The sequence below is a fragment of the Folsomia candida genome, unplaced genomic scaffold (genome assembly GCF_002217175.1).
Source record: "Folsomia candida strain VU population unplaced genomic scaffold, ASM221717v1 Fcan01_Sc054, whole genome shotgun sequence".
NCBI lineage: Eukaryota > Metazoa > Arthropoda > Collembola > Entomobryomorpha > Isotomidae > Folsomia > Folsomia candida.
In genome coordinates, this window is record NW_019091246.1 from 263,696 (window position 1) to 289,326 (window position 25,631).

Below are 25,631 nucleotides of genomic sequence, written 5' to 3' on the forward strand. Positions count from 1 at the left end.
AGCTTAATACTTTTAAATAATGGCGTCTCAGGTGTCTCTAAGTCAATGCAATTTATGAAAAATTAGAGGAACTATGTACCTACTTCATATTTACGAAAATTTAAATTTTCGAACATGGTTTGACTAAGTTATTACTTATCTTTAAGGTAAATACATATTTACAAAACAACGTGAATGTATGAAATTCCTGGCATTTTTCTATTAAAAAAATTTATCAATAAATATTCGCCAAATATTTATTTCAAATTATTTTGTTGTATTGATTTATATTTTGCATTCCAATTTTGCAACAAAAACACGTATATGAAATCAGTAAAAAATTTATGTATGAATTTTTCTCTAAAAAATGGTTGAAAAATAATTAACAGGTGAAAGGTTTCAAGTCACTTTTTTTTAAATTTACGTTAAACTTTTTACTTTGGTATTTCGCTTTCACTTCAATGCTTGCCAATTTTGCAATTTCGCAATTTCCATAATTTCGGTTTATTCTTTTTTCAAGTTTGAGGTGTACTAATTCTTTCCATTGATTTTTATTAAGATGCAAGTTTTTGAATTCCCGAAAACAATAAAACATACAAAGAAAAACTACTTTTTTGAACCTCGTCAAATTTTTGAATGCAATAAACGTCTAAAATTTTAATTTTATTTCAACATTTCCGAAAATTTAATCATCTAAAAACATTAAATCATAAGTATTATCATAATAAAATAAATTTCCTACAAGAAGAGTCGTCCCCCTCGGACGATGCTGACTTGTTCATCCGCAATCACAAACGGGGCCGCAGCATCGGTCGGTTCTACTTCCGGTCCGGTGAAGACCTCGAGCCCAAATTGGTACTGGACCACGTCGCCCCCGTTGCAGTAGAAGTTGACCCTTCTCTGAAGAATGTTGGTGGCTTGTTCCTCCAAAAATTTGGGGTATTCTGCAGTCACCTGGAACCAGTAATTCGTGCCCGATCGGAGCGCAGAGATGTACTTGTTATGCGCGTGGGACGACGCCGTCGTGTAGTTTACGTTGAACAGAGATCCTCTCCTAAAGACGACAAAATTTTAAATTAAAAAGGTAGGAAATTTTGGGAAAGTACGGCTTTGCAAAAATTCATAATTTTGAAAAATATATGTTTTTATGTATGAACATACCAAACTTCAGTGCTTGGGGGTAAAGTGGGGAGGAGGGGTTCAGCGAGGGTGACAGTGGTGTCAGAATCGATCCCAACGATGCCGCAAGGTTCTGTGGAGAAAGTTAGGGAAATCGTGGTTAAAAAAGTACAAAATTTTGCGAAAAAGTTGTAAAATTTGGCCAGGGTATGTTTTTAAATTCTAAAAATAATTATCAGGTAGGAATAAATGAAGATTTTGTAAAATAATGTGGGTACAATTTCTGGGTGAAAGTAAAGTGAAAGTTCTTGGGATATTCCTTCAACTACAATTTTTGAATGTGTAAAAAAAATCTGGAATGAAATTCAGCTTGTTGAAATTATGGACTGAAATTTTGGACTGAAATTCAGAAATTTTGTTACGAAATGAAATGCTAACAAGGTTTGTAACTTACGAGAAGGACCAACCGTTGTTGGTACTTCAGTAGTTGGTTCTTCGGTAGTTGGCTCCTCGGTAGTTGGTTCTTCCGTAGTTGGTTCTGGTTCTTCTGTCGTAGTAATTGGATCGTGGGTTGGCTCAACTTCCGGTATCTCTTCAGTAGTTGTCTCTGGTTCGGGTTCGGGCGTAGTAGTTGGTTCTTCAGTAGTTGGCTCCTCGGTAGTTGGTTCCTCTGTAGTTGGTTCCTCCGTAGTTGGCTCTTCAGTAGTTGGTTCTGGCTCGGCGGTAGTTGGTTCAGGTTCTGCAGTGGTTGGGGGATCCGTTTCTGGTTCGAGGGTGGTTGGAGGTTCACTGGGCTCAGGTTCCGGCGTGCCTGAAATATTTTAAAATTAAATGTCGATGTCCGAGATTTTAAAAAAATGGTCCGAAAGTTATCGTGAAGACAGACAGACGGACGGACAAATGGATGGGAAAAAGTACCTGGTGGGTGGACCGTAATGGTGGCGGTCGAGGTGGAAATGTGGGTCCCATCATCCGCGGTCAGAAGTGCGGTGTAGATTCCTTCTTCGAGGTTGTTGTCCACTAGAAACTCGACTTGGTAGCTGCATGAGGACAAAACAAGGTAATTTGAAAATCATCTTGAGGGGTGACTGATTTTTCAAAATTGTCATATCGAGCTGACATTTCGTAGAGAGGTTGCATATGGATCTTAATGCAAGAATACGAAATGATCAAACACCTGCGATAAGCGCAGTATGAAAACATGTCGACAACTCTAAGGAGAAGATTGTGTCAAAAATGGGGAAAATCGGATGAGAAATGGATAAGTTATGGCGAAAAAAGGTTTGAGATTTGAGGCAAGTTGTTGCGGTGCAGCAGTGAAATTTGGTTGCAACTTTGGACGAAAAGTGAGAATCTGCAAGGCCATTGACCTCGTCAAATCGCTTCCATCTCAAAATTCTGAGACGAAAATTTTGAGAGGGAAGCGATTTGACGAGTTCGATTGCCGTGCAGATTCTCACTTTTCACTGCTGCACCGCAACAACTTGTCTCAAATCTCAAACCTTTTTTCGCCATAACTTTGCCATTTCTCATCCGATTTACACCATTTTTGGACACAATCTCCTCCTTATAGTTGTCGACGTATTTGTATACTGCGCTTATCGCTACGATCGTGTTTGAATACAAATTGAACTAAGAATTATGAATTAGAATTATGGATTAGGCGAGATTATGACCTTGCGAATAATTGCGAACTCGATGACAAATGCTTATCGCACCCAGGCCACAAGATATATCCATTTTTATTTGCGCACTTTCGACCAAAATCTGAACTGTTTTTTACTTACTCGAACGACGCCGGACTTTCCAAAAGGGTCGAGCGGACAGTAAAATGTCGTGAACTTGAAGTAATGAAAACGTCAGCATTTGCAAATTCCACGTCCTTATCGGTAACCACGATGCCGGTCTTGACCACGGTGAAATCTCCGCTTGGGATCAGAGGAAGGAAGACAGAGACGTCATACTCGTCTTGGGAAAAGGCTGGCTGTACAAAAGAAATTCATTGTGCAAAAAAATTCGCAAAAACTGTACTATGCAAATCACTCACAGCATGATTATTCACGTCTGGAACTGGGATGACAAAAGTTACTCGAACATTTGTAGAATCGCTGCACGTCAAACTCACCGTCCTCCGGATTTCTTGGACTCTTTCGACAGTCACAAAACTCGAAAAGAGGTCCGTTACTGGAAAAAATCATGAAAAGAGATGTTTGCAAAAATATCAGGGAGAAATATTTTTGATAAAAAATTCAGAGAATTTTATTGCTACTATATCAATTATGAATTAATATGAACAAACCACTGAATCATACCAGCAAAAGTAGGTACTTGTTCAAATTTTCGTAAATAAAATTGCATAATATTATAAGAATCATTCATTAAACGGTTATGAAATGTACCAACTTGCAAAAATTTATAAAGATTGCTAAATTAATTGTCATAAATATTTAGGTAAGTAATACATTTAGCAAAATTGCCCTCTTACTTACCGTAGAGAACGTAGACGCCATTCGAGTACCGTAAGGCCCCCAAGTACTTGTTGAACGCATTGGACACCGTTGCCGTAGACGTCGTGTCGTAAAGTTGGAACGTACTAAAAAATAGATTGGCATACAATTTTTAAAAGTAATTACATTAATTCCGTACATTTGAACAATTGTGATAATTAATTATTAATTGTCCCTTCTTCACCCACCCAATTGTCTCATTGGTACCCGTACCCTCTGCCACGGGAGGTAGTTCAATCGTCGTAAGGCCAACGTGTCCCTCAAAACCACAATCTATTCATTAAAAATAAATTTTAAAATTCTGCAGCATTTGGAAAGTATTTCAAATCAATTTTCAAATTGTTCTTCCAAATTTTACTCACTTTGTCCAGCACTAACTCCGACCAGGAGTAGTACCAGGGACGCCACAGTTATGGAATTCATTTTTAATTTTCTTGGAGCTATCAAAATTTGCAAAAAATTGCCAATAATCAATAATCTCCTCGTCGCGACAAAAGTGAGCCCGACAGTGATCACGCACACCTAGTTATACAACAATTCCTTGACATTCATTCGTTTACATAATCCATCATATGGACATGACATGCAGATAACCTCTCACCGATCGGATAACCGAACGTCCCAATCAATTCAACAAAGCTCTCCACATTTGAATGACTATTATGCAAAAAAAATGCAATTTTTCATTCGCAAAATGGTCACTAAACTGATGACAATTAGATTGGACACACAAAATATTTTTCATGCAGAGCAAAACAAACTGCGATTGCGTCATGAATAAATTTGCATGCATTATTTGTTCCATTAAACCGTGTAAAGCTTGATCATTCGCATGTCACTCGGGTGGATAAGTTGTTATCTTAACCTGAACGATGAACCCATTAACTTGCATGGAACAATTCCATTTCTTTGTGCGTTTTTGCATGAATTTTGCCAAACCTCTGGTGGATGGGATTACCAAGTGTTAAACGTAAATTCGTCCGTCGTGACGCAAATCGTATCAATTACAGCGGCTGATAAATCAATCAATTAATACTCTCGTGAGCAATCAGTTATGCTCATCGTGTCAAAATTGACAGGAAGAATTTTAATTTTGACTGATTTATAATGGATTATGTATATTAATTGATAATGTATATTTTCTGTGAAATTTCGAGGAATTTTGAAGTCACAATTTGTATTTTTTGCAAGTAATAGTCGTTTGAAATTTTTTTTGTCATCAACTGGGAACATACTGAATTATATTGTTCAATTATGCGATGAAAATACTATGAACTATAAAGCATGATATGTTGTAGAAATGTATAAAGTCAGGTATTTCCCACTTGATGGGGTTTGATCTTATTCTGCTAAAAAAAATGTAATGGACTTCATGTTCCTGAGAAATTTGTGTGGTGAAAATTTTTCAAAATGATATCTAACGTGCCGCAAAAATTTATGATAGCATTTTAATTTTGATGCAAGTAATATAAAATTCATTTGTGCAAATGCATATAATAGTAAATCAACAACACTAAAATTAAAATGACCGTCCAAAAATGATAAAAATTATCACAAATCCAGGAACAAAATGAGAAAATCCATCTTAAAAAATTTCAAATAAAGTGTAAAACTACATAATTTCACTTTTCGATGTGTCAGCTACACAAATTCATTTTCTTCAAATTGTGACAAACTCTCAATTTTTCAATTGAGATTTCCCAGATTTCGATAGATTTTACCATTCAAGAAATACATAATTTTATAATTTTGTATGATTTTCACAAATTTTTAAAAAGTTTTCCATGAAATGTATACATACCTATGAAATATAGTTGGCACCTAAAGTATAATCTAATCCTTTCCTTCAAATTGAAACAAATGTACATAAATTATAGATACACAAATTCAGTTTCAATCTCATGAAAAAATTTAAAATTCCAATTTAATCAATTTACTAAACTCGTTGAATTTTCCTCATGAAATGTGATTTTCACTAATTTTCCATGAAATGTATTTTCATGCAATGTTATTTACGAGTAAACTATGACCAGTTTCTTCGGACAATTGTTCCATGAAATCGTAACAATTTTAATTGCAATTATTACTTGTATTACAATTTTTGGGACGCAATTCATGCATATTGCAAAAATTATGACTCTGAATTGAATGTCTCTACCATAAGGAGAAAACACCATCATTTTTTGCAAAGGAGAAACCTGATCCTCAGAAGAAAATATTATGAAATCTTATGAAATTTTTAAGACAAAATTTGTAAAATGATAACCCACGCAAGTTTTGTGAACAATTTTGAGAAAGTAATAGAAATCTATATTTGTAGTTACGAAAAGATATGCAAAATTCATGCAGATGCGTTCGTACGATTGACGATCGATGTCCGTGCATTAAAATCCTTCCACAAGATCATGAATTTGATCCCTCTAAGAATTTCTACATTGAAAATTCGATAACGTCACGTAAAACATGGTGACCTCGACCTTTTGATGCTAAAATTATCCTTATTTTCCAAGTCCTGCAACAGTTCGGGGTTTCCTATCGGTCGGCCCCACCCTCCAAAGAAGTTGGCCACATGGAAGGAGTATGTCGCGTCCCGAGAGACTGGCCTGTCGCACTGGTATTATCGCTATTTGCACCTTCTCGAGCGACCCGGACCCCCCAAATATCCCCCCGTTACCTTCATCAATGTCAGAACAAGGTGCGCTATAATAAAAACTATTCGAACATTTCTGATAATTTTCGATTCTATAAAATTTGCCAAAAATAAACTGAAATCTTGCCGAAACTCTACCAATCTACTGAAATTATGGTTTTAAGTAAATACTTATCCTACTAACTCGATTATGCAAATTACGTAGGAGTAATTAATTTTTAAAAGTATTACTGAAATAAGAGATTTGAAAACGTGATTATCTATTAAAATATTTCATGATTTTTTTGCCATTATCGACAATCAAGCAATGCAAAGTGCAATTAAAAAGCGTTGTTAATTCTGCAATTAATTTCGATTCTCATGAAACCTCTATCAATTAATTAGTTTTAAACTTTGCCATAAAATTACAAAAAAAAAATTGTGCTAAACAGGCTAAACTGCTAAATAAAATCAGAAAACGAAATTGGAATAATTTTCATAACAAATTTTATTGGTTGTCCCTTCCACGCCCGGAATACAAAGTGAAACGAGTTCTTATAACAATTATTATCAGGAAAGAATAAAAATATGTTTAGAACTGGATCATTTGTCCCTGAAAGAAAATAATAAAAACATATTTAGGAAACTTATGAATGGAGAAATTTCAACAAAAAATCGTGTCATTTTGTGTACAAATTTTACGCAAAAAGATTGACATTATAAAAACTTCTCCCAACATATGCTCTCAGATTGTGTCCATCAATCACAACTAATTTGCACACGATCTGCCAATGGTCAGGTTTGGCACAGATGCAAATACCTCCACCAAACTTGCGCATTGGGAGATCGTGCCTTTTGCAAATTCCATATTAATTAAGGTTCTGATCAGTTAACACTGGCTTGGTCAAAATCTGAGAGCATAGGATGAGAGCCTCCATTGTCCGTCGAATTGGAAATGACTTTCGGCAAAATTTAGACACATTATTATAATTTTATGTTGTTCGCTCACCTTGCGCTTCTTGTCTCCTCCCAACTCAAAATGTTTGCATCGCTTAAGGGGCATCTGCTGCCTATATTTGCATTCCGTACATTCCATACGGAGCACGATCTTCTTGGTAGTCTTAGCCTGTTATCAATCACAAAATAAGCACGATGAGCATCAAATAAGAACAAATAACTCGTCATTATCATGTAATCAAAGTTTTTAATTGCGTTTACCTTCTTTCTGAAGATAGGTTTAGTCTGACCTCCGTAGCCCTGTTGCTTTCGGTCGTAACGTCTCCTCCCTTGAGAGGCCGTCCTTTCCTTGGACTTCTTATATTGAGTTACCTTGTGCAACTTGTGGACCTTGCATTTTTTGCAGAAGGTCTTCCTCTGCTTAGGGATGTTAACCTGGATGACACAAATTATATCACATTATAGTTAAAATAAAGATAATTGCACTCAGAATATAATAGTACATCTTAAAATGTCAAATTTAAAGTATCAATCTTTCTGTTAGTCTCCAAGAACTAGAGCGACATTGCTAATTAATTTGCCACCCGTACCTTCCTACTTATCTGTCAAGTAATATGTGTGCAAATCTAATATTCATTCGCGATATAAAATAAACTACATCTCTAAAAAGTTTTACGTAATAATATATTTGCGAATTAAGGATTGCAAATTGTATCTTCAATTTTGTTGTCGTTTTTTCTGACTGGTAAAAACACTATCTAGCTAGACCTTATCATGAAGGAGGAAGTGGATAAAATAAAAATAAGATAAGCACTTACCATTTTTACAAAATAATTGGCAAAATCCGGAAAGTTATGAGAGAATGTCGACTCGAGTGAACTGCTGCGGCGTGCACGGCTCGGACTTCGACTTGAGCGAAACCGGTCGAGCGGGGTTGAATGAGATGAGACTTTGCTCACTGGGCAGTCTTTAGCCTCTCTCCCACACGAGCTGAGCAGAGAAAGTGCTTATCAAACACAAGTAAAAGTTTCTCCAGAGTTTCTCCAGGATGCCCCTGGAGAAATCTTATCTCATCTTATCTCATATTGTCTCATCTTATTCTTACGAGGACTTATCCTTGGACCTTATCCAATCAAGGATTGTGTAAACTTATGCGACAAATATGTGACAAAAATTCATACATTACAATTTGTATTCTTTGAAAAAAAAGTCTGCTCTTTAATTAATTAACATTTAAAATTAATTTAACAGTTTTAACAAATCGATAATACTTGAGTGGCGTTTCAAGTGATAAATTACTATTTTTTAATGTCAGTTCAATTGAAGAACCTCTGTTGAATTGAAGACGCAGCCGTGGAGGAGACTGCATACAGAGAAGACAGCAAATCTACTCCTCCTTCTCCGCCACTTGCAACAAATCCCCCCAAATTTTCGCCCTCCTGCATCAACTGAGGATAAGAGTTGTTGTTCGGGGTGGATGGATCAGCACGAATGTAGTCGTTCATATTCAGAGATCGGTTTCTTTGTGGGGATGGTTTCCTTATCGTGACCTGCGAAAATTCAAAGTATAATCAGTAAAATTAGACCAAAATCTTGACTTAGAATCCCCAAAAATTATGACAGTTTAATCAAAGCACAAAATTTGCAAATGGTGAACAAATAACCTGCTTCCTATTAGCATCCAATCCGCGCATGGGGAGTTTAATTTTCCAGGGTTTGCCGACATGGTACGAGTTGATGTGTTTGCGGAGATGATGAGCGCGGAGGAAGGCCATCTCGCAGTGGGGGCAGCCGTGCGGGCGAATGTTCTTGTGGCGCATCAAGTGCACTTTCAGCTGGCTTTTCAATGCGTACCTCTTCCCACACACGTCGCAGCTGAACGCCTTTTCCGCGGTGTGCGACAGCATGTGGCGCTAAAGAAAAGAAAGATTGCAAATTTTAGTCGAATTGATTGACAGAGTTTGTTAGCGTAGAACTCGATAACTCAATGTCAAAATTGTCAAATGGCCAAAATAAGCACATTTTTAATCATTGCTCGTCTCCGAGAATTTGGAAAATTCTCGACGAGAAATTTGAAGTCAGCAAGTAGTTCATTAATAGAATGGCCGATAGTTTTTCACCCATTTTCGATTATTCCAATTTTTATGAAAGCTTCTTAAACTTGAAGTCTCCCCTCCTTCAAAAACTGTCAAAATTTGCAGTGTATATTTTTTTAATTTACAACGAGAACGACAAGCTCTACAAATTTGGTGTCCAGAATTTTAAAATTTCTGAATTTCGGGGAAAGTTTTTCATGGGATTAATTTATACCTGGAGTCTGCAAGCCTCTGGGAACCGCTTGTCGCAGTGAGTGCAGGGAAACCTGTTCTGGAGTTGAGTGTGAGTTAGTTTTAGGTGTCGCCTCAGCGTTTCTTCCGAGCCTGGAATTGTGTACATAAGAAAAAATTATAACATACTCACAGGATTAAAATTAAGGTCAAACTTGTAATCAGAATAAAATTTCAATAATCTAAACTTTTATCTTAATCTTAATTTGATTTGAATTAAAAATTATCCTAAATCAATCTTAAATCTACGTATTAAAAACCTAATTGAACCTAGCACAATTTCAGAAATTTTTACGAATTACTGCTAAATTACATTACAAATTATCTGGGAAATAATTTGGAAAAACCTTAAAATTGGAATTGGAATAAATTCCATAAATCTAAACCTTCATATAAATTTAATATTTAAGATTAACCCAACAACTATTCAAAATCAGTTTCAAATCTAATCTAAACTCATAATGGAGATTGACAGAAATTCTCAAATTTTTAGTCATAAATTATTATACAAATTTTGACCAAATTAGAAAAAGCTCCTCACTGTAGGCTGATCCACAAATATGGCACGTAAACTTTGGCCTCTCATCCGGATGAAGGTGCGTCTCTTCATGTTTGTTCAAAGAAGTTTGCCCCTTGCACTGTTAACAATTAACAAAATACTTAATTAACAAATTAAAATTTGTAAGTTTTCAATTATTTCGCACCAATTTCCCACAGATTTGACACTGCAGAGTTGGAGGTTTGTTCGATTTTCGCTTCAATCCCGCAGCGAGGGCGGCTTTGACTTCGTCCTCGTTCTGGTGGCTCCAGCGGTGTCGCAACATCGCGGTGCGCGTGGTGAATGGTTTGTCGCAGATGTCGCAGGGAATATTGACGGCGCGCTCGTGAACGCTCAGAACGTGGGCAGCCAGGTTCTTCTCCGTCGCTAATTTCTTTGAGCAAATGTTACAGCGGAAGTCGGCTGGAAGTACAAATTAAATTAAAGTCTCCACAAAAAATTATGGCTGGAAAATTATGTGAAGAAAATCATTCCGGAAACGTAAAAGATTTAGGACAGATTTGTGTATGCAAATTGAGGAAATTACTGCACACAAAAATACAACTTGTAAGAAAATTCAAGTAGTGAAGACCTACTGAGATGGTAGTGGTTGATGTGTGTTTTTATGCGTCCCTTGTTCTTGGTTCCCTTGTCCCCGAGGGCTATGTGGAAGCAGATGCTGCACTGGAGGCCGGTTGGGTGTGGCGTCACCTCCACCCCGTCGTACCACATCCGCCCCGCCTTCTCGTCATACTTCCACTTGTTATAAGCCTCCGCCACGTGACCCTCCCTGATAAAAACGGGCCATGATAAGCACAAATTAATTAATCTAATCAACGTAGGAGTCGATGGTTCATAACCAAAATCGTGAAAATCAACATGTTTTTAAAAATTTCTCAGCTCTGGGAATTATTTTAAATGTCTGCAAGACAAATTTGTAGTCAGTAAGTTGATTAATGGAATAGTTGTGAGTTTGTAAGCCAATTTCGATGAGGTCTGATTTTTCGGAAGGCTTCCTAAACTTGAAATCTCATCTTTTACAAACTGCGAAAATCTGGAGTGTATATTCTTCCAAAAATTGACAATGACCTGCTCTACAAATTTGTCATCTAGAATTTTCATAGACATGTATACATACTTACTTAGAATTTTAGAATATAGGTATATATATATTAGATATATATATATATATTATATATATATATATATAGATTATAGATATATAGATTATATATATATATTATATATGTTATTTTAGAATATATATTTTAGAATATTTTAGAATTACTGAGAATTTTAGAATAAATTCCCAAAGCCGAGAAATGATTAGAAATGTGCTGATTTTAACCATTTTGGCCATAATAATAAGATAAAATAAAATAGTTCACATTTCAGAATCTGAATCAGATTCAATTTCCTGCTGAATTTCTTCTTCTTCGCCGTTCTTTTCCTCTGAGGCCTTCGTTTTTGCTCGGTTCGACTTTCTCTTCCATTTCGCCAACTTTTCTCGTTCTTGTCGAATGTCAAAGTCGGGATCTTTCCTGGAAGTACGAGGATTCGGGTCGTCGTCTTCTTCTGATGAAGATGACACAGACGAGTCACTCACAAAGGGACGCCTGGGAAGGCTCCTCATATAGGCGAGACGTTCCAAAGTATTGGGGCTTGCGGGACGACGTGGCGTTGTTTTCGCCGCAGGGACACTTGTCGACACTACCGTTTTTACTTCGCGGCAAACAGGAATAGATTTTCGGTTGCTTTTACGCACTGCATGTACAGCGGGGGTGGATTTGCGTGCCTTTTTCGAGGCAAGAGGTGGACGTGATGTCTTCACTTTGGGACCTTTTTTATTTTGAGGGACTTCTTGCAATAATTGCATCAAGGGATCGACTTCTTCCTTTAATTCAATGTCTAATTTCTGACTGGGGTCGAGACGTTCATCGTTCAGTGATGATAATGGATCGCTTGCTGGAAGGAGCAGGAATTCGGGGGGAAATTCGTTGTCGAAACCAAAGTCCTCCTGAAATTTTATTAATTGCTAATTGAATTTATGTGCATGTAAAATTAGTTGGATTTATTGACCGGAGACTGGTCAATCTCGGATTAAGATTATGCTTGGGGACTAATTAATCCCTATTCCCCAATCTCATACCAAAGATTTTAATATTTAATCGTTAATGCTTATCGCTAATCCGTCTCTCTGTTCATTGCTCACAAATAATTTACCTGCTTGATTATTACGTCCATCATATTATCATTATCCTGGTTATCATCATTCGGTGGCGAGAAGGAGACAAAATCCATGGATAAATTGTGCGACTTTTTCTTGGGCAATTTTGACGATTTTGTCGCCACCCTCTTCTTTTTCGTCTGGGGGGATAAAACATTACGAATTTCTGGTCGACGCCGTTTTCTCCCAGGTTTTACAGCCTTGCCGGACGATAAGACGTCTGTGGGGGAGACGGAGACTGAACTCTTTTCGAGGTTTTCATAGTTTGAGGCAAGAATTGAATCAAGGTTCGGTCGTCCTCGAAAAAGAATACTATTGTCGCATGAATCTAATTTCGATGTCGTCGGAAACACAAGTTTCCGGAAGTTAAGGATACGATCGTCACCCGATTGACCAGATGTCTTTGACTTGCCATCCACAACCGTAGAAATCAGCGTTTTTAATTCCACGATCCTTGCAGAATATTCAGTCTCGAGATTTTTCACTTGTTCCACAATCGTTCCTAAACGGTCTGCTATTCCGCTGCAGGTGCGACATAATGGTAGCATTTCCTATACAATCAGATAAGAGCATTAAATAAGTAAAACAAACATTCAACTTAATTAAACCAATTAGTAAAGACCTTCTCAAAATTCCAGCCCTGACATTTCGTCACTGTCAGTCTCAATGCGTCACAAAGATTTCGAAACCGTTGTGTGGATATCTTCTCGACGAGATTATTACGATAAGCGTCACCCAAAGTAAGTTCCGGACGGGGCAACTTTTCTCCGCAAGTTAGACAGCAATTTTGATTATCTCTGTGTTCTCCTCCTCCCTTGTCACAAATCCTGCTTTCTTCACTACTAACGTCCATATCGACAAGTGGAGATGATGACCCCTTTGCCGAGACTTCTTGCTTATCTTCTGTGATGATGGTAAGCCAGTAAGCCAACAAAATACCAAAAAAATTTCCCTAAAAAGCAACAACAATTTGTTGTCAACAAACAACTTTCTTCTCAAACACAGGATGAGATAACTCCGCATTTTTACCGCAATCCAAATGAAACCAAGATGCCCCAAAGTGCTCGAAAATCATGAATTAACGTAGGACTCGATGACTTGTCGCCAAAATGGTTAAAATCAGCACATTCTAAATCAATTCTCAGCTATGGGAATCTGGACGATGTAGAGCAGGTCGTTGCCAATTCTGTTAAGGACAGATTTTGACACTTTTTGAAGGAGATCTCAAGTTTGAGAAAAATTGGAACTCATCAAAATTGGCTTAAAAACCTTATCGCCATTCTATTTATCAATTTACTGACTACAAATTTTCGTCCAGAATGTTAGATAAATTTCCAGAGCCGAGAAATGATTAAAAAGGGGCTGATTTTGTCGATTTTACGTGATGAGTCCTTCGTTAATGCATTTCTTCATCGTTAATTAATCCACTGTGGATTATCCACATAAAAACTTTACTCATTCACGAAACTGTAAAGTGTACATAAAAAATTGGTAAAATTCGTATATGTGACTGACACTTAAATAAAGGTAAATTGAATTAAACTGTATAATTAATTAATCTACGGTAGTTGATGACCGTACGACGACGCGTATGAAAAAGGGTAACTTCCTCCGGCCCCATAACCAGAAAAGCTCATCCCAGAGGAACCGCTCGGCCCGTGCAGAGTCGTAATTATCCGTGGAACTGTGGTCGTCGTCGCGGCGTTGGACGACTCGCTCTCATTCGTGTCTTCATCCTCGTGATAAGTCGAGCTTTGATGAGGAGGGGTATTATTTTTTCGGATGTACCGCACCAACGCTTCCTGATGTGGAGGCGTCGTTGTGATGATGATGGGAAGACTCTGCGCCAAGGAGGAGGACGTCGTCATTGAAGTGACTGGTCGACGATCCCGTTTTTGTGGAGGCTGTGCAGAAAGTTGAAGTTAAAAAATTGGCAAACAATGTTGAATGTAGGTCTCCCAGCGTATGCCTTCCGATTTTGAGCAAATTGATGTCAATGGATCATAAATCTAATTATTATGGAATTTGCAAACGAACGATCTCCCAATGGTTTGGCAGAGATATTCACCTCCGAACAGGAGAAAACGCGGAAAGTAAATTTGGAAAGTGGAAAATTTGTCAGGGCACACTTTCTCCTCTTCGGATTAGTTCGGATGTAAATATCTCTGCTACACCTGAGAATTGGGAGATCGTTCGTTTGCAAATTCCATATTAATTAGATTTGTGATCCATTGACATTAATTTGCTCAAAATCGAATCGGAAGGCATATGCTGGGAGACCTCCATTTTAAGAAATTTTTAGTAGAAAAAATAGCACCTTTCTCGTTCCGTTTTCACTGCGGTAGGGTTGCTTTCTCTTGGGTGGGTTGGGATTGTCGTGATACGTGGCGACATGCCGGGCCAAATGATACCTGCGATAAAACTTCATTTCGCAATGGCTGCAGGGGTGGGGCCGGAAATTCTTGTGCTTGTAGATGTGCACTTTCAGCAGATTTCCGTTGATGAAGGTCGCTCCACATTCGGAACATTGGTAAGGCTTCTCTCCCGTATGGACCCGCATATGTTTCTGGATCAAACGGAGACAAAAATTTCAAAATTTTCTAAAAAAAATTTGGAATAATTTTGTGTGAAGGGGTACCTCGAGTAGACCAGATTGTGGATATTTCTTATCGCAGTAGGGACACCGCAACCACTGCAGTTTTGAATTGTTTTCGTGACGTAATCGAATATGTTGGCGAAGTGTTTCGGCTGCACCTGCGATTTAAAATTTTACAAATTGTTAATTTCTGGTAAAAATTCAGGGTCAAACTTTTCAAAATTCAGTCAAAAACTGCGGACTTACTGTAAATTGCTCCGCAAACTTGACACATGTGTTTTTTCCGCTCCTTCTCGTCGAGATGAATTTCCTCATGTTTCCTCAAATTGTAGGTTCCACGACACTTCAGAAACATAATATTTTGAGTCGTGCAAATTTTTAATTTCCCAATTTTACAAAATTTACCATTTTCCCACAAATTCCGCACTGCAAAGGTTCCAACTTATCGGACCCGTTGGAGTATCGTTTCCTCCCCGCAGCAACGGCGGCTTGCTTTTCTTCTTCATTCATGTGACTCCAACCGTGTCGTCGCTTAGCGTTTATGGAGGTGAATGGCTTCCCGCAAACGTCGCAGGGGTGATTCTCCGTCCTCTCGTGGACCGTCCGAACGTGAAGGTCCACACTTTTCTGGGTCGATAACTTCTTGGAGCAGACCGGACAGTGGAAATCGGCTGGAAATAGAAATTAATAATGTAGGAGGACTAGATGATGGTCAGAATTGGCATATTTGTAATTATCTCTCGGCTTTGGGAATTTATTTTAAAATTTTGAATGACACATTTGAAGAGCAGGTCGTTGTCAGTGTACAAAAATATACACTTAAGATTTTGAAATTTTTGCAGGAGGAGATCTCTTAAGTTGAAGAAGTGTTCAGAAAAATTGAAACTCGTCGAAACTGGTTTAAAAACCCACGGCAAAATTTTGAAAATATTTACTGAGGTGTTTGGTGTTGATGTGGGTTTTCATCCAAGACCGGTTTCTCTCCCCTTTGTCTCCTTCTGCGATATGGGGACAAAGGCTGCACTGTAATCCAGTCGGGATGAGAATCACTTCCACTGCGTTGTACCACATCCGCCCAGCTTTCTTGTCAATCTTCCACCGTCGTTTAGCCCCCTTCGCGACTTGACCTTCGCTCCTGCAATAATGGGGAAAATTATACAAATTTATAGAGATGCAATTAAAATTGTGTCCAAATTCAGATTTTTTAATTACCTGAATTCATCATCACTGGAGCTACGACTCCTTTTGGATTTCGAACGACGGGAACTTTTCTTTCGTCCCGAACCACCACTTTTTCGATTGACGGACGATACGTTTTCTTCAGCCACGTTGAAATCTGAGTCGTCGTCACTGGTCACCCCGTCATCTGCGGAGGAGGGGGGATCATAGTCGTCGTCGTACTCGTCATCTTCCTTAATAATTGCGGGTGATGATTTTTTTGCTACGTACTTACTCGATGGTTTACTAATTTTAGGGGGAGGAGGAGGAGGAGGGGATGGCGAAGAATCGCGAAGATGTGACCGCTTCGTGACCTGCCTTCTTGGACGGGTTGACACTCGTCCATCGTCGTCGTTGTCTTCACGTTTGTCTACGGATAGGAATTGTTCAAACTCTGTGAATGGGTCAATTTCCTGTTTTACTTGGACTTCTAATTTTTGACTGATGTCGATATCGCCGGTAATTTCGGGTGGGAGAATGGCCCGATGTGACTCGTCGCGATCTGAACAACTGAAATTCGCTTCCTGAAAATTCAAAATTTAAACAAAAATTATTAAAAATCATAGACGAGGGCAAATACTTTGTCATAATACATTATTTTGATTTCCGTTCGTCCCAGAGTTTCTGGGGCTATTGCCCCACGAAAAAAAAACGTGAATCTACGTGGAGACAGCAGTCATACGAAAATACAGGTTTTGCGAAGAAATCAACTTTCCATCGCTGTCAAAATACTTTATTCTTAAAAAGGTCACGAAAATCATAAATTTCGACAGCGATAAAAAGATAATTTCTTCACAAAACCTATAATTTCGTATGTCTTCTCCACGTAGATTGACGTCTTTTTGTGGGTGTAACAGCCCAGGAATTCCAATTCCCTGGGAGGAACGGAGATCAAATTCCTGTATTTTGAACATCAAGCATTTTGTCTATAAATCATTATAAACAAATTAAAACAAAAAATCACCTCTTTGACAAAGAAGGAATGTTTCGAAGTCTTTTCATCATCATCATCCTCACTGTCCAACCAACCTTTGAAATTGACTGAAAATTCATCCCCCGATTCTTTACCAGATTTCCGTTTATTCATACGACGAGGTTTGGATACTGAATTTTTGACCACTTTATTTTTTGACTTGGTGTTGAGACCTTGTTTTTGTTGGCGTCGTCGTTGAGGTTTTAGGTCTGGCACGGTTGCGTCGATATTTCTACGATTTGTGACCAGTACAGAATTCAGATTGGGTTTTGAGAAGAGTTTTGAGATGGGGAGGTCTTGTTTTCTGGGGCGACCGCGTTTCTTCTCGTGGGAGGAATTTTTGGTGGCTATAAGTTTCCGGAAATTAGTTATACGATCGTCTCCTCCTTGTCGTGGAGCAGAAGAAATTTGAGTCTTTAACGCTACTGTCATTGCAGAATATTCAGTCTCAAGATTTTTCACTTGTTCTACAATTGATCCTAAACGATCGGATATTTCGCCACAGGTGTGACACAGCGGGAGGGCTTCCTGTATAACCAAAATAGAGCAGTGAGTGAGTAACCAATTAATTAATTACCAATTACAATTACACAAACCTTTTCAAAATTCCACCCTTGACATTTCGTCACCGTCAGTCTCAATGCGTCGCAAAGATTTTGAAACCGTTGTGTGGATGTCGTCTTGACATGATTATTGTCTGCATCACCGGAACTGACTTGCTGAACAAGGGGCAACTTTTCTCCACAAATTAGACAAACCGAACAAAAAGTTTGTTCGTTATCTTCCACAATCGGATCAATTCCTAATTCTTCGTCTTCTTCCACAATCGAGGTGCCCGTGTCGACAGGGGGAGGAGATTGAGGAGGCGGAGGAGGAGATGTCACCTTCGCCCCTATCGAAACTTCTTCCTCCATCACCGATAAGCTGTCAGTTGATAAGGTATAAAACTTTTAAAAGTGGAAAGTCAAGCGAAACTCATCGTATAAACTTGAAACAGATAACAACAAATAAATACAAAAGTTAGTTATCGATTTTCGTAATTATTAAGCAGAGAACTGGTTCCTAAAAATTATGAACAAAAAACTTTAACACTTTTGAAGCTTGATCTATTTAAATTCAGAAAATTGCAAAAGTATTTTCGCAAGAAATATTAAATTAATTATGAATTCTTTTTCTCCCAATTTTCACATATGGCAAGAGATTCCAAGGCTTTAGGGACATTTTGAGATTTCACCAGTGCATTGTTATTTGCGACTTGTTTTTCATGAATGTTTCATGAATTTTATCCATGAAAGCTGTAAAAAGTATTAAAAATTATGCTAAAATTTCACTAATTATAAAATTTCAAGATAAGTTCTTCATAAATTAGATAAGACACACATTTGTCTTAGTATTTTGTAGTTCATTTTTATTTACACAAATTTTGAACGTCTCGAAAATGTTACATTTTTAAAAATATTTGTTAACCTTTTAAAAACGGATTCCACCAATAAGGTGGAGGGCGATTTCGATCTCTTGGCGACGGACTACACCAATAAGGTGTAGGCCAAATTTTTCGCCTTAGCGACGGACTACACCAATAAGGTGTAGGCCAACTTTTTCTCGTTGGCGACGGATTCCACCAATAAGGTGTATGGTTACAGAATTCCGTTGAGACCGGGCTACATCAATAAGGTGTAGGAAAAAATAAAAATAAAATGACCGAGAAAATTTTCTCAGTTCCATTCTTTCCTCCTTATTTGTCGTTGGTTTTTCTTCAAGCCTGAACTAATTTTTTTAGAGTTTAGAGTTGTAGTTGTAGTGGGGGGAGGAACTCGGAGGAAGTGCATCAGAGGTCACGCCGCGCCCCCGAAAAATTATCCAACATTGGCGCCGCTAATAAATTGGTCGGCGTTGACCTCTGACCTGTATCATGTTGTAAATATGATACAGTTCATATTTTTTTTAAATTATCACAACGTTCTCTTTAGCTAATATATTCGCAATAGTGTCACCACCGATCGGAACAAGTCACAGAACACTGAAGGACAAAATTATAGCTAATAACTTGTTTAAAATATAAAATGCATCCCAAAATCAGTGTCATCAAATTGATGACATGAATGATGACGATTTATTCGTTTAGTTTATTTTTGTAGTACTATCAAAATCAAATCCGATCTTTTTATCAAAATTAATATCGTGTGTTCATTTGGTTCAGTTGCAATTTCATGTTAAAAATGTATTATGTTCTAATTTTTGTTGTCGAATCAGTTCCAGGTCTCTAATAAATCATAACTGCATCAGTAGAATATTCAAAATCGGTTTGCATTAATTCAGTCCCCAACTGATTTTATCACCGCCCCACAAGTCGGTCTCAATGGTATTCTGCCCCCCAGTAAATCCGCCCCCAAATGCAATAGAAACCATTTTTAATTCCGTTTTTAAATGGTATCCAGGTCAAAATTAATTAGTTTTTATAAGGTTAATTTTTACAATTTTTAATTGGAAAATCAAATTATTTTTCGACGCCTCATTAGATTTAATACTCCATGAATTTCATACTTGATCAGCAAGATAAGCACCGGCCTTCAAATTTTAAAACTGTTTTGTGTCCAGAAATCGTTACCGTCGCGAAAATATTTCATTTGTTTTTTTCCTCTTTGATTTTTAATTACCACAAATTATTAGTGGGCATTTACGATTACAAAATGTGTACATTAGTTGAATTTCTCATGAATCAGGAAACATTTGCTGAATTATAAAGACAATTTTTAAAATGCATTTCATTTGCCCTCAAATAAATTTTATTTTTACGAAAGATTTAGAAATTTGCGAGAATATCGTCGCCGTAGATCCATAAGATACCAGGACGAAAACCAGTTGGGACCATAAAATACCAGGATGAAAACTAGTTGGGACCATAAAATACCAGGATGAAAACTAGTTGGGACCATAAAATACCAGGATGAAAACTAGTTGGGACCATAAGATACCAGGACGAAAACTAGTTGGGACCATAAGATACCAGGACGAAAACCAGTTGGGACCATAAAATACCAGGATGAAAACTAGTTGGGACCATAAAATACCAGGATGAAAACTAGTTGGGACCATAAAATACCAGGTTAAAAACCAGTTGGGACCATAACGTACCAAGTTTGTTTTTTTTGATTTTTCAGGACAGCGTGAAAACTCGAACCACATGATTGCTGGTTGAAGGAATATATCCACGTATTCAAGTATTGCTTTTTCCACTGTTTAATGTTCCGTGTAAATTTAAATTGCATCCAACAAATTTGAAATTTGGCATGAACATGTATGAATACATTGTTAATCATAATATGAGATCAATTCCCATTCCGATCGCTATGAATTTTTCAGGAAAAATCAAAAACCACATTTTTTTAAGTCTTTGATTTTTCCTGAAAAATTCATAGTGATCGGAACGGGAATTGATGTCATATTATGATTAACAAAATATTCATACATGTTTATGCCAAATTTCAAATTTTTTGGATGCAATTTAAATTTAAATTTAAATTAAATAGTGCCCAGATCGCATGGATTGGCAATCTTGCCACGATTTTTCCCGAGTGAGAGAAAGCAAAATCCTCCACATTTGACCACTTTTTGAATTTTAATACCTCTAAAAATACTTGGTCAATTAAAATTTTGTAAAAGCTACTTTGTGCGCAATTGAAACTCTCGGACGTAAAACAGCCTTCGCGACAATTTTTTGTAACATTCAACCTAGTTACATTTAAATATCGTTTTTGAAGAATTTTTAGTCCGAATCAAGGCTTATGGAACCGTCATGTCCGTCCGTCTGTCTGTCTGTCCGGCACGATAGAGCCAAAACGGCTGAACCGATTGACTTGAAATTTTTACCGTATGCATAATGGGAAAAGTTAGGAAACGAATTCGGATATGGGCGAAATCGGTCAAGTGGTTCACCAGTGGAGGTCAAAATTTTTATCTGGAGCGACCCGATGGGGTGACCCATACCGATTTTTAGAAATTGTTTAAAAAGATGAAATCCGGCACAATGATACTTAATGGCTTCTCATTAAAGAATATGAAGTTAAAAGTGAGCAAAGTGCCACCAGAGTGATTCATACTGATTTTTCAAAATAAGCCTGACTCGGGCTAAAATTTAAATTAAATTATTTTTACAAAGCGGTATTTAAATGTAACTAGGTTGAATTTTTTTTAATTGTCGCGAAGGCTGTTTTACATCCGAGCGTTTCAATTAACAAACCAATTTTTAGCAATTAAAATCTCAGTACGCCCCAAAACAGTCTTGGTATGTTATGGTTCCAACTGGTTTTCATACTGGTATTTTATGGTCCCAACTGGTTTTCGTCCTGGTACTTTATGGATCTACGGCGACGATATGTAAGTAGCACGCATTTCAAGTGTGGATTGATAAATGCATCTCCAGTTTTCCTACAATTTGATTAAATCTAACGGATTTCAATAAAATTTAGCATTTTCTTCTGTCTCAATTTGTGACTCACAATTCGCAAATCTTAATCGTCACGAAAATATGACATTTTTTTAATTAGTAAATAACTAAGACAAAAGTGTTGTACAGATTTTTTTGGAATTTGCATGACCGCACCCAACAGGACATGAATCTCAAATCCGTGTCGTTAATATCTTATTAAAAATTGAATTACGTTCATTTTTGCATCTTCTTCTCGATGAAGTATGTATGTATGCATAACGTGCTTAATGATGTTATTTAATTGCAAATATCGCATTTTTCATCATCATCTCACGTCAATCATCATCTTCTTGCATTTTATCTTATCTACTAACTAACTCTGCGTAGGAGAATTGTACAATGGCGAGGACACCAAAATTAATACCCAGCATTTTGGACATGAAAATAAATACCTGGCATTTTGGACATGAAAATATGTAAATGCCAGATATTTTGAGCAGGGGAATTAATGCCTTACATTTTAAGCATGACATTAATTTTAAATATTGGGATGGCATAAATTTTAATGCTTGGCAAAAATGGCAAGATGACTTGAGCATCACAAGTACAACTCTGCAGTCTCTTACAAAAAAGTCTTCATTTTACAGCCTTTTGTACATACAAAAGTACAATTGTCACAGCAAAGTCTTGACGCATTAACCGTGATTGATATTCGACGAGCCAATAGGAAAAGGTGTGGTCAAATCTGTGATCAGATTCTTTTCGTGACAAAAATTCCATCCACTCGATTTATGTATGTACATATATCGCTCGGCATGGTTTCATCGTCATTTTTGATCGTATGCATGCACTCATGGATGAGATGAGATTTTGATTTTTAAAGGAGCTGCATCCAGCAATTCATCATAAACAAATAAAAGAAGTGGACTTAACACATTCTATTTTTTTGTGTGCCAAAAGATGCAATTTTTATCGATTGAAGTTTTATGTAGTGAAGAAGACCTTGAAATTAGTCTCTGATCTAGTAAATATCTAAATGAATAGTTGTAGTCAAGAATTTTTGTGGTGAGTTGACAATTGGTGGATGGATACCTAAAAATGACAATTGTGGTTTTGTTGTGTACAGTGGCAGCAAGATAACCTTACCCCGCCGAATCTCAAGGCCATGCGCGCACAACGACAGGCTCGATCCCGGACAAATCGCCTAAAAAACAGGGTCTCGTTTTTACTCTAGTGACCTTAATATTTGACCTTTCGAGGTCAAACTTGGCACACACACTCACAACCATATTCCCCAGGGTGGTTTTCAAGGATTTTGACCTAGGTCACCTACGTGACCTTCCAGAAATTACCAAACTTTTTGCATAATATTTGGTTTTTACACTATAGTGACCGCAATAGTTGACCTTTTGAGGTCAAACTTGGCACACACACTCACAACCATATTCCCCAGGGTGGTTTTCAAGGATATTGACCTAGGTCACCTACGTGACCTTCCAGAAATTACCAAACTTTTTGCATAATATTTGGTTTTTACACTCTAGTGACGGTACTTTTTGACCTTTCGAGGTCATACTTGGCACACATATTGCCAAGCACATTCCCCAGGGTGGTTTTCAAGGATATTGGCCTAGGTTTTCAAGGAGGGACTACTAATCAGAAACGCTAGAAATAAATTAAATCGAGACTCAGGTATGGAAATAAACCCGATTTGGACATCACTACTCCTGCCCCTAGCACCAACGCTCATACGCCCAACTGCAATCCCGGTTACCCAGCGACCCCAATGATGTCAACAACTTGTCATCTCGTCTTATTTTGAAAATATTATCTTTCATGAAATTATTCCTATAATTTGCATGTACAATTTTACACCTGAAGAAGGGGGCAGTTGAACCCCGAAAGCTAGTGAATAAATCACTTCAAAAATGTCATCCATACGATCTGTTAATTCTACCACAAATATAAACTGCTAATATAATCAGCTGTTCTATTTTCATAAATCTTAAGTGTTTAAAAATTCGTAGGGTTTTTAAATGTGCAAATTTATTGAATTTATTTTTTTAAACTACTGTATAGTAATTGAAGGAGAAAATATTTATTTTTAACTGTAACAATGGATCCAATTTCAGTTTCAGTTTGCATTTAATCACACAAATTACTTTATTTACATACATATGTACATATGTATGTAATTATGTAGTTTATGATATTAGTATAAGTTTATTAATGATTTCGTTTGGATGCTTAACACTTTAAGTCAACTTTAATTTTTCTGGATGTTATTTTGGTTTCTATAATTATTTAATGTGCATTTACTTAAACCAGAATGCATGTCCAGTCCATAAGCTGACTCGGCTTATTGAGTCAAAACAAGCCGGCTTATTGAGTTGTGAGTCGAAGCAAGCCGAGTAAGAACCAAGCCGGCTTGCTTCGACTCACAACTCAATAAGCCGGCTTGCTGGCATCTCTAATATTTGGTTTTTACAATCTAGTAACCGTACTTTTTGACTTCTTGAGGTCATATTTGGCACACGGACTCGCAACCATATTCCCCAGGGTGGTTTTCAAGGATTTTGAGCTAGGTAGCTTCAGTGACCCCACAGAGGTCATTCACGTTTTACTTCCTCTGCGGGGTCACTGAAGTGACCTAGGTCAAAGTTCTTGAGAACCACCCTGGGGAATATGATAACTAGTGTGTGTGCCGAGTTTGAGATCAAAAGGTGAAGTATTACGGTCACTAGAGTGTAAAAACCAAATATCATGCAACAAGTTTGGTGATTTCTGGAAGGTCACGTAGGTGACCTAGGTCAAAATCCTTGAAAACTACCCTGGGGAATATGGTTGTGAGTGTGTGTGCCAAGTTTGACCTCAAAAGGTCAACTATTACAGTCAATAGAGTGTAAAAACCAAATATCATTCAACAAGTTTGGTAATTTCTGGAAGGTCACTCAAGGGACCTAGGTCAAAATCCTTGAAAACCACCCTGTAGAATATGGTTGTGAGTGTGTGTGCCAAGTTTGACCTCAAAAGGTCAAATATTAAGGTCACTTGAGTGTAAAAACCAAATATCATGCAAAAAGTTTGGTAATTTCTGGAAGGTCACTCAAGGGACCTTGGTCAAAATCCTTGAGAACCACCCTGGAGAATATGGTTGTGAGTGTGTGTGCCAAGTTTGACCTCAAAAGGTCAAATATTAAGGTCACTAGAGTGTAAAAACCAAATATCATGCAACAAGTTTGGTGATTTCTGGAAGGTCACTGAAGTGACCTAGGTCAAAATCCTTGAAAACCACTTTGGGGAATATGATCAGCAATGTGTGTGCCAAGTTTGACCTCAAAAGGTCAAATATTAAGGTCACTAGAGTGAAAACGAGACCCTGTTTTTTAGGCGATTTGTGCGGGATCGAGCCTGTCGTTGTGCGCGCATGGCCTTGAGATTCAGCGGGGTAAGGTTATCTTGCTGCCACTGTAAGAGTGACGCGTCTTGAGTGAGGCGACAATTGACCGCTGGGTGACAATTTGTAGGTTCTCATGTTTATCTATGAATAAATTAGTACCTGTTTCTGTAGAGTGGAAAAATGAGGTTAAATGTGATAAGCTATTTAATTGATCTGGATAATTTGTTACATAATATATTAGTTTAAGTGGTTTGTTTATTCTTGGAGAAAAATGTCGAAATTATAACAAATATTCAATTTAAAAGAAAAAATGCGAATTATGCCAAACTATTTAAATTATACTTTCGTTATACATTTTTGCTACACAAGTATGTAAAGAGCTGTATGAAACTCTTTTTCATGTAGAGTCTTCCTACGGAAGACCATGGGTTTCATGGTTAATTTTTAATCATAGACATAGACATAATTAATTTAAGTGCATGCAAATTTATAATCATTATTCTTTAAGTTTAGAACCCCATTTTTTGTCAAACTAAACTACGTTTTCACTACATTTTTACTACTCATTTTTGTATTTGTATGAAATTACTCTCTCTTTCATGTCGAGTCTTCCCACTGATGTTCATGGGTTTAATGATTAATTAATAGCTTTGAATGCTGATTTGATGATTTTTAGTTAATGTTCAAAATGCAAATTTTTCGCAAATTGATTATGTTATCGCTACAAGTATT

General features: G+C 37.3%; 4 protein-coding genes across 6 annotated transcripts; all 4 read right to left on the reverse strand.

The window, feature by feature from the left end:
• Positions 1-608: 608 nt before the first annotated feature.
• On the reverse strand, positions 609-4,129 carry LOC110862292 (location of vulva defective 1). Its single transcript, XM_022111470.2, has 9 exons — positions 3,968-4,129; positions 3,794-3,878; positions 3,588-3,691; positions 3,146-3,282; positions 2,886-3,082; positions 2,017-2,138; positions 1,553-1,909; positions 1,141-1,231; positions 609-1,033 (listed from the first exon to the last, which is right to left on the reverse strand). The coding sequence occupies exons 1-9, from the start codon at positions 4,026-4,028 to the stop codon at positions 718-720; spliced, it is 1,470 nt and encodes a 489-aa protein (XP_021967162.1). The 5' UTR covers positions 4,029-4,129; the 3' UTR covers positions 609-717.
• Positions 4,130-6,724: 2,595 nt separating this feature from the next.
• Positions 6,725-8,163, reverse strand: LOC110862293 (60S ribosomal protein L44). Its single transcript, XM_022111472.2, has 4 exons — positions 8,010-8,163; positions 7,453-7,626; positions 7,244-7,360; positions 6,725-6,847 (listed from the first exon to the last, which is right to left on the reverse strand). The coding sequence occupies exons 1-4, from the start codon at positions 8,010-8,012 to the stop codon at positions 6,827-6,829; spliced, it is 315 nt and encodes a 104-aa protein (XP_021967164.1). The 5' UTR covers positions 8,013-8,163; the 3' UTR covers positions 6,725-6,826.
• Positions 8,164-8,373: 210 nt separating this feature from the next.
• On the reverse strand, positions 8,374-13,581 carry LOC110862313 (zinc finger protein 560). 2 transcript variants are annotated; one of them, XM_035845437.1, is made up of 10 exons: positions 13,313-13,581; positions 12,906-13,235; positions 12,280-12,834; positions 11,445-12,073; positions 10,653-10,846; positions 10,223-10,479; positions 10,060-10,156; positions 9,502-9,611; positions 8,856-9,104; positions 8,374-8,741 (listed from the first exon to the last, which is right to left on the reverse strand). In XM_035845437.1, the coding sequence occupies exons 2-10, from the start codon at positions 13,134-13,136 to the stop codon at positions 8,508-8,510; spliced, it is 2,556 nt and encodes an 851-aa protein (XP_035701330.1). In that variant the 5' UTR covers positions 13,137-13,235; positions 13,313-13,581; the 3' UTR covers positions 8,374-8,507. The 2 variants fall into 2 exon arrangements, with proteins under 2 accessions (XP_035701330.1, XP_021967185.1); XM_022111493.2 differs by lacking the exon at positions 13,313-13,581 and having other exon boundaries at positions 12,906-13,303.
• Positions 13,582-13,702: 121 nt separating this feature from the next.
• LOC110862338 lies at positions 13,703-18,263 on the reverse strand. 2 transcript variants are annotated; one of them, XM_022111529.2, is made up of 10 exons: positions 17,667-18,263; positions 17,062-17,598; positions 16,333-16,621; positions 16,092-16,245; positions 15,815-16,014; positions 15,285-15,550; positions 15,126-15,222; positions 14,922-15,037; positions 14,601-14,849; positions 13,703-14,187 (listed from the first exon to the last, which is right to left on the reverse strand). In XM_022111529.2, exons 1-10 carry the CDS (start codon positions 17,982-17,984, stop codon positions 13,843-13,845), a joined length of 2,571 nt encoding a protein of 856 aa, XP_021967221.1. In that variant the 5' UTR covers positions 17,985-18,263; the 3' UTR covers positions 13,703-13,842. The 2 variants fall into 2 exon arrangements, with proteins under 2 accessions (XP_021967221.1, XP_021967220.1); XM_022111528.2 differs by having other exon boundaries at positions 16,092-16,621.
• Positions 18,264-25,631: the final 7,368 nt, after the last annotated feature.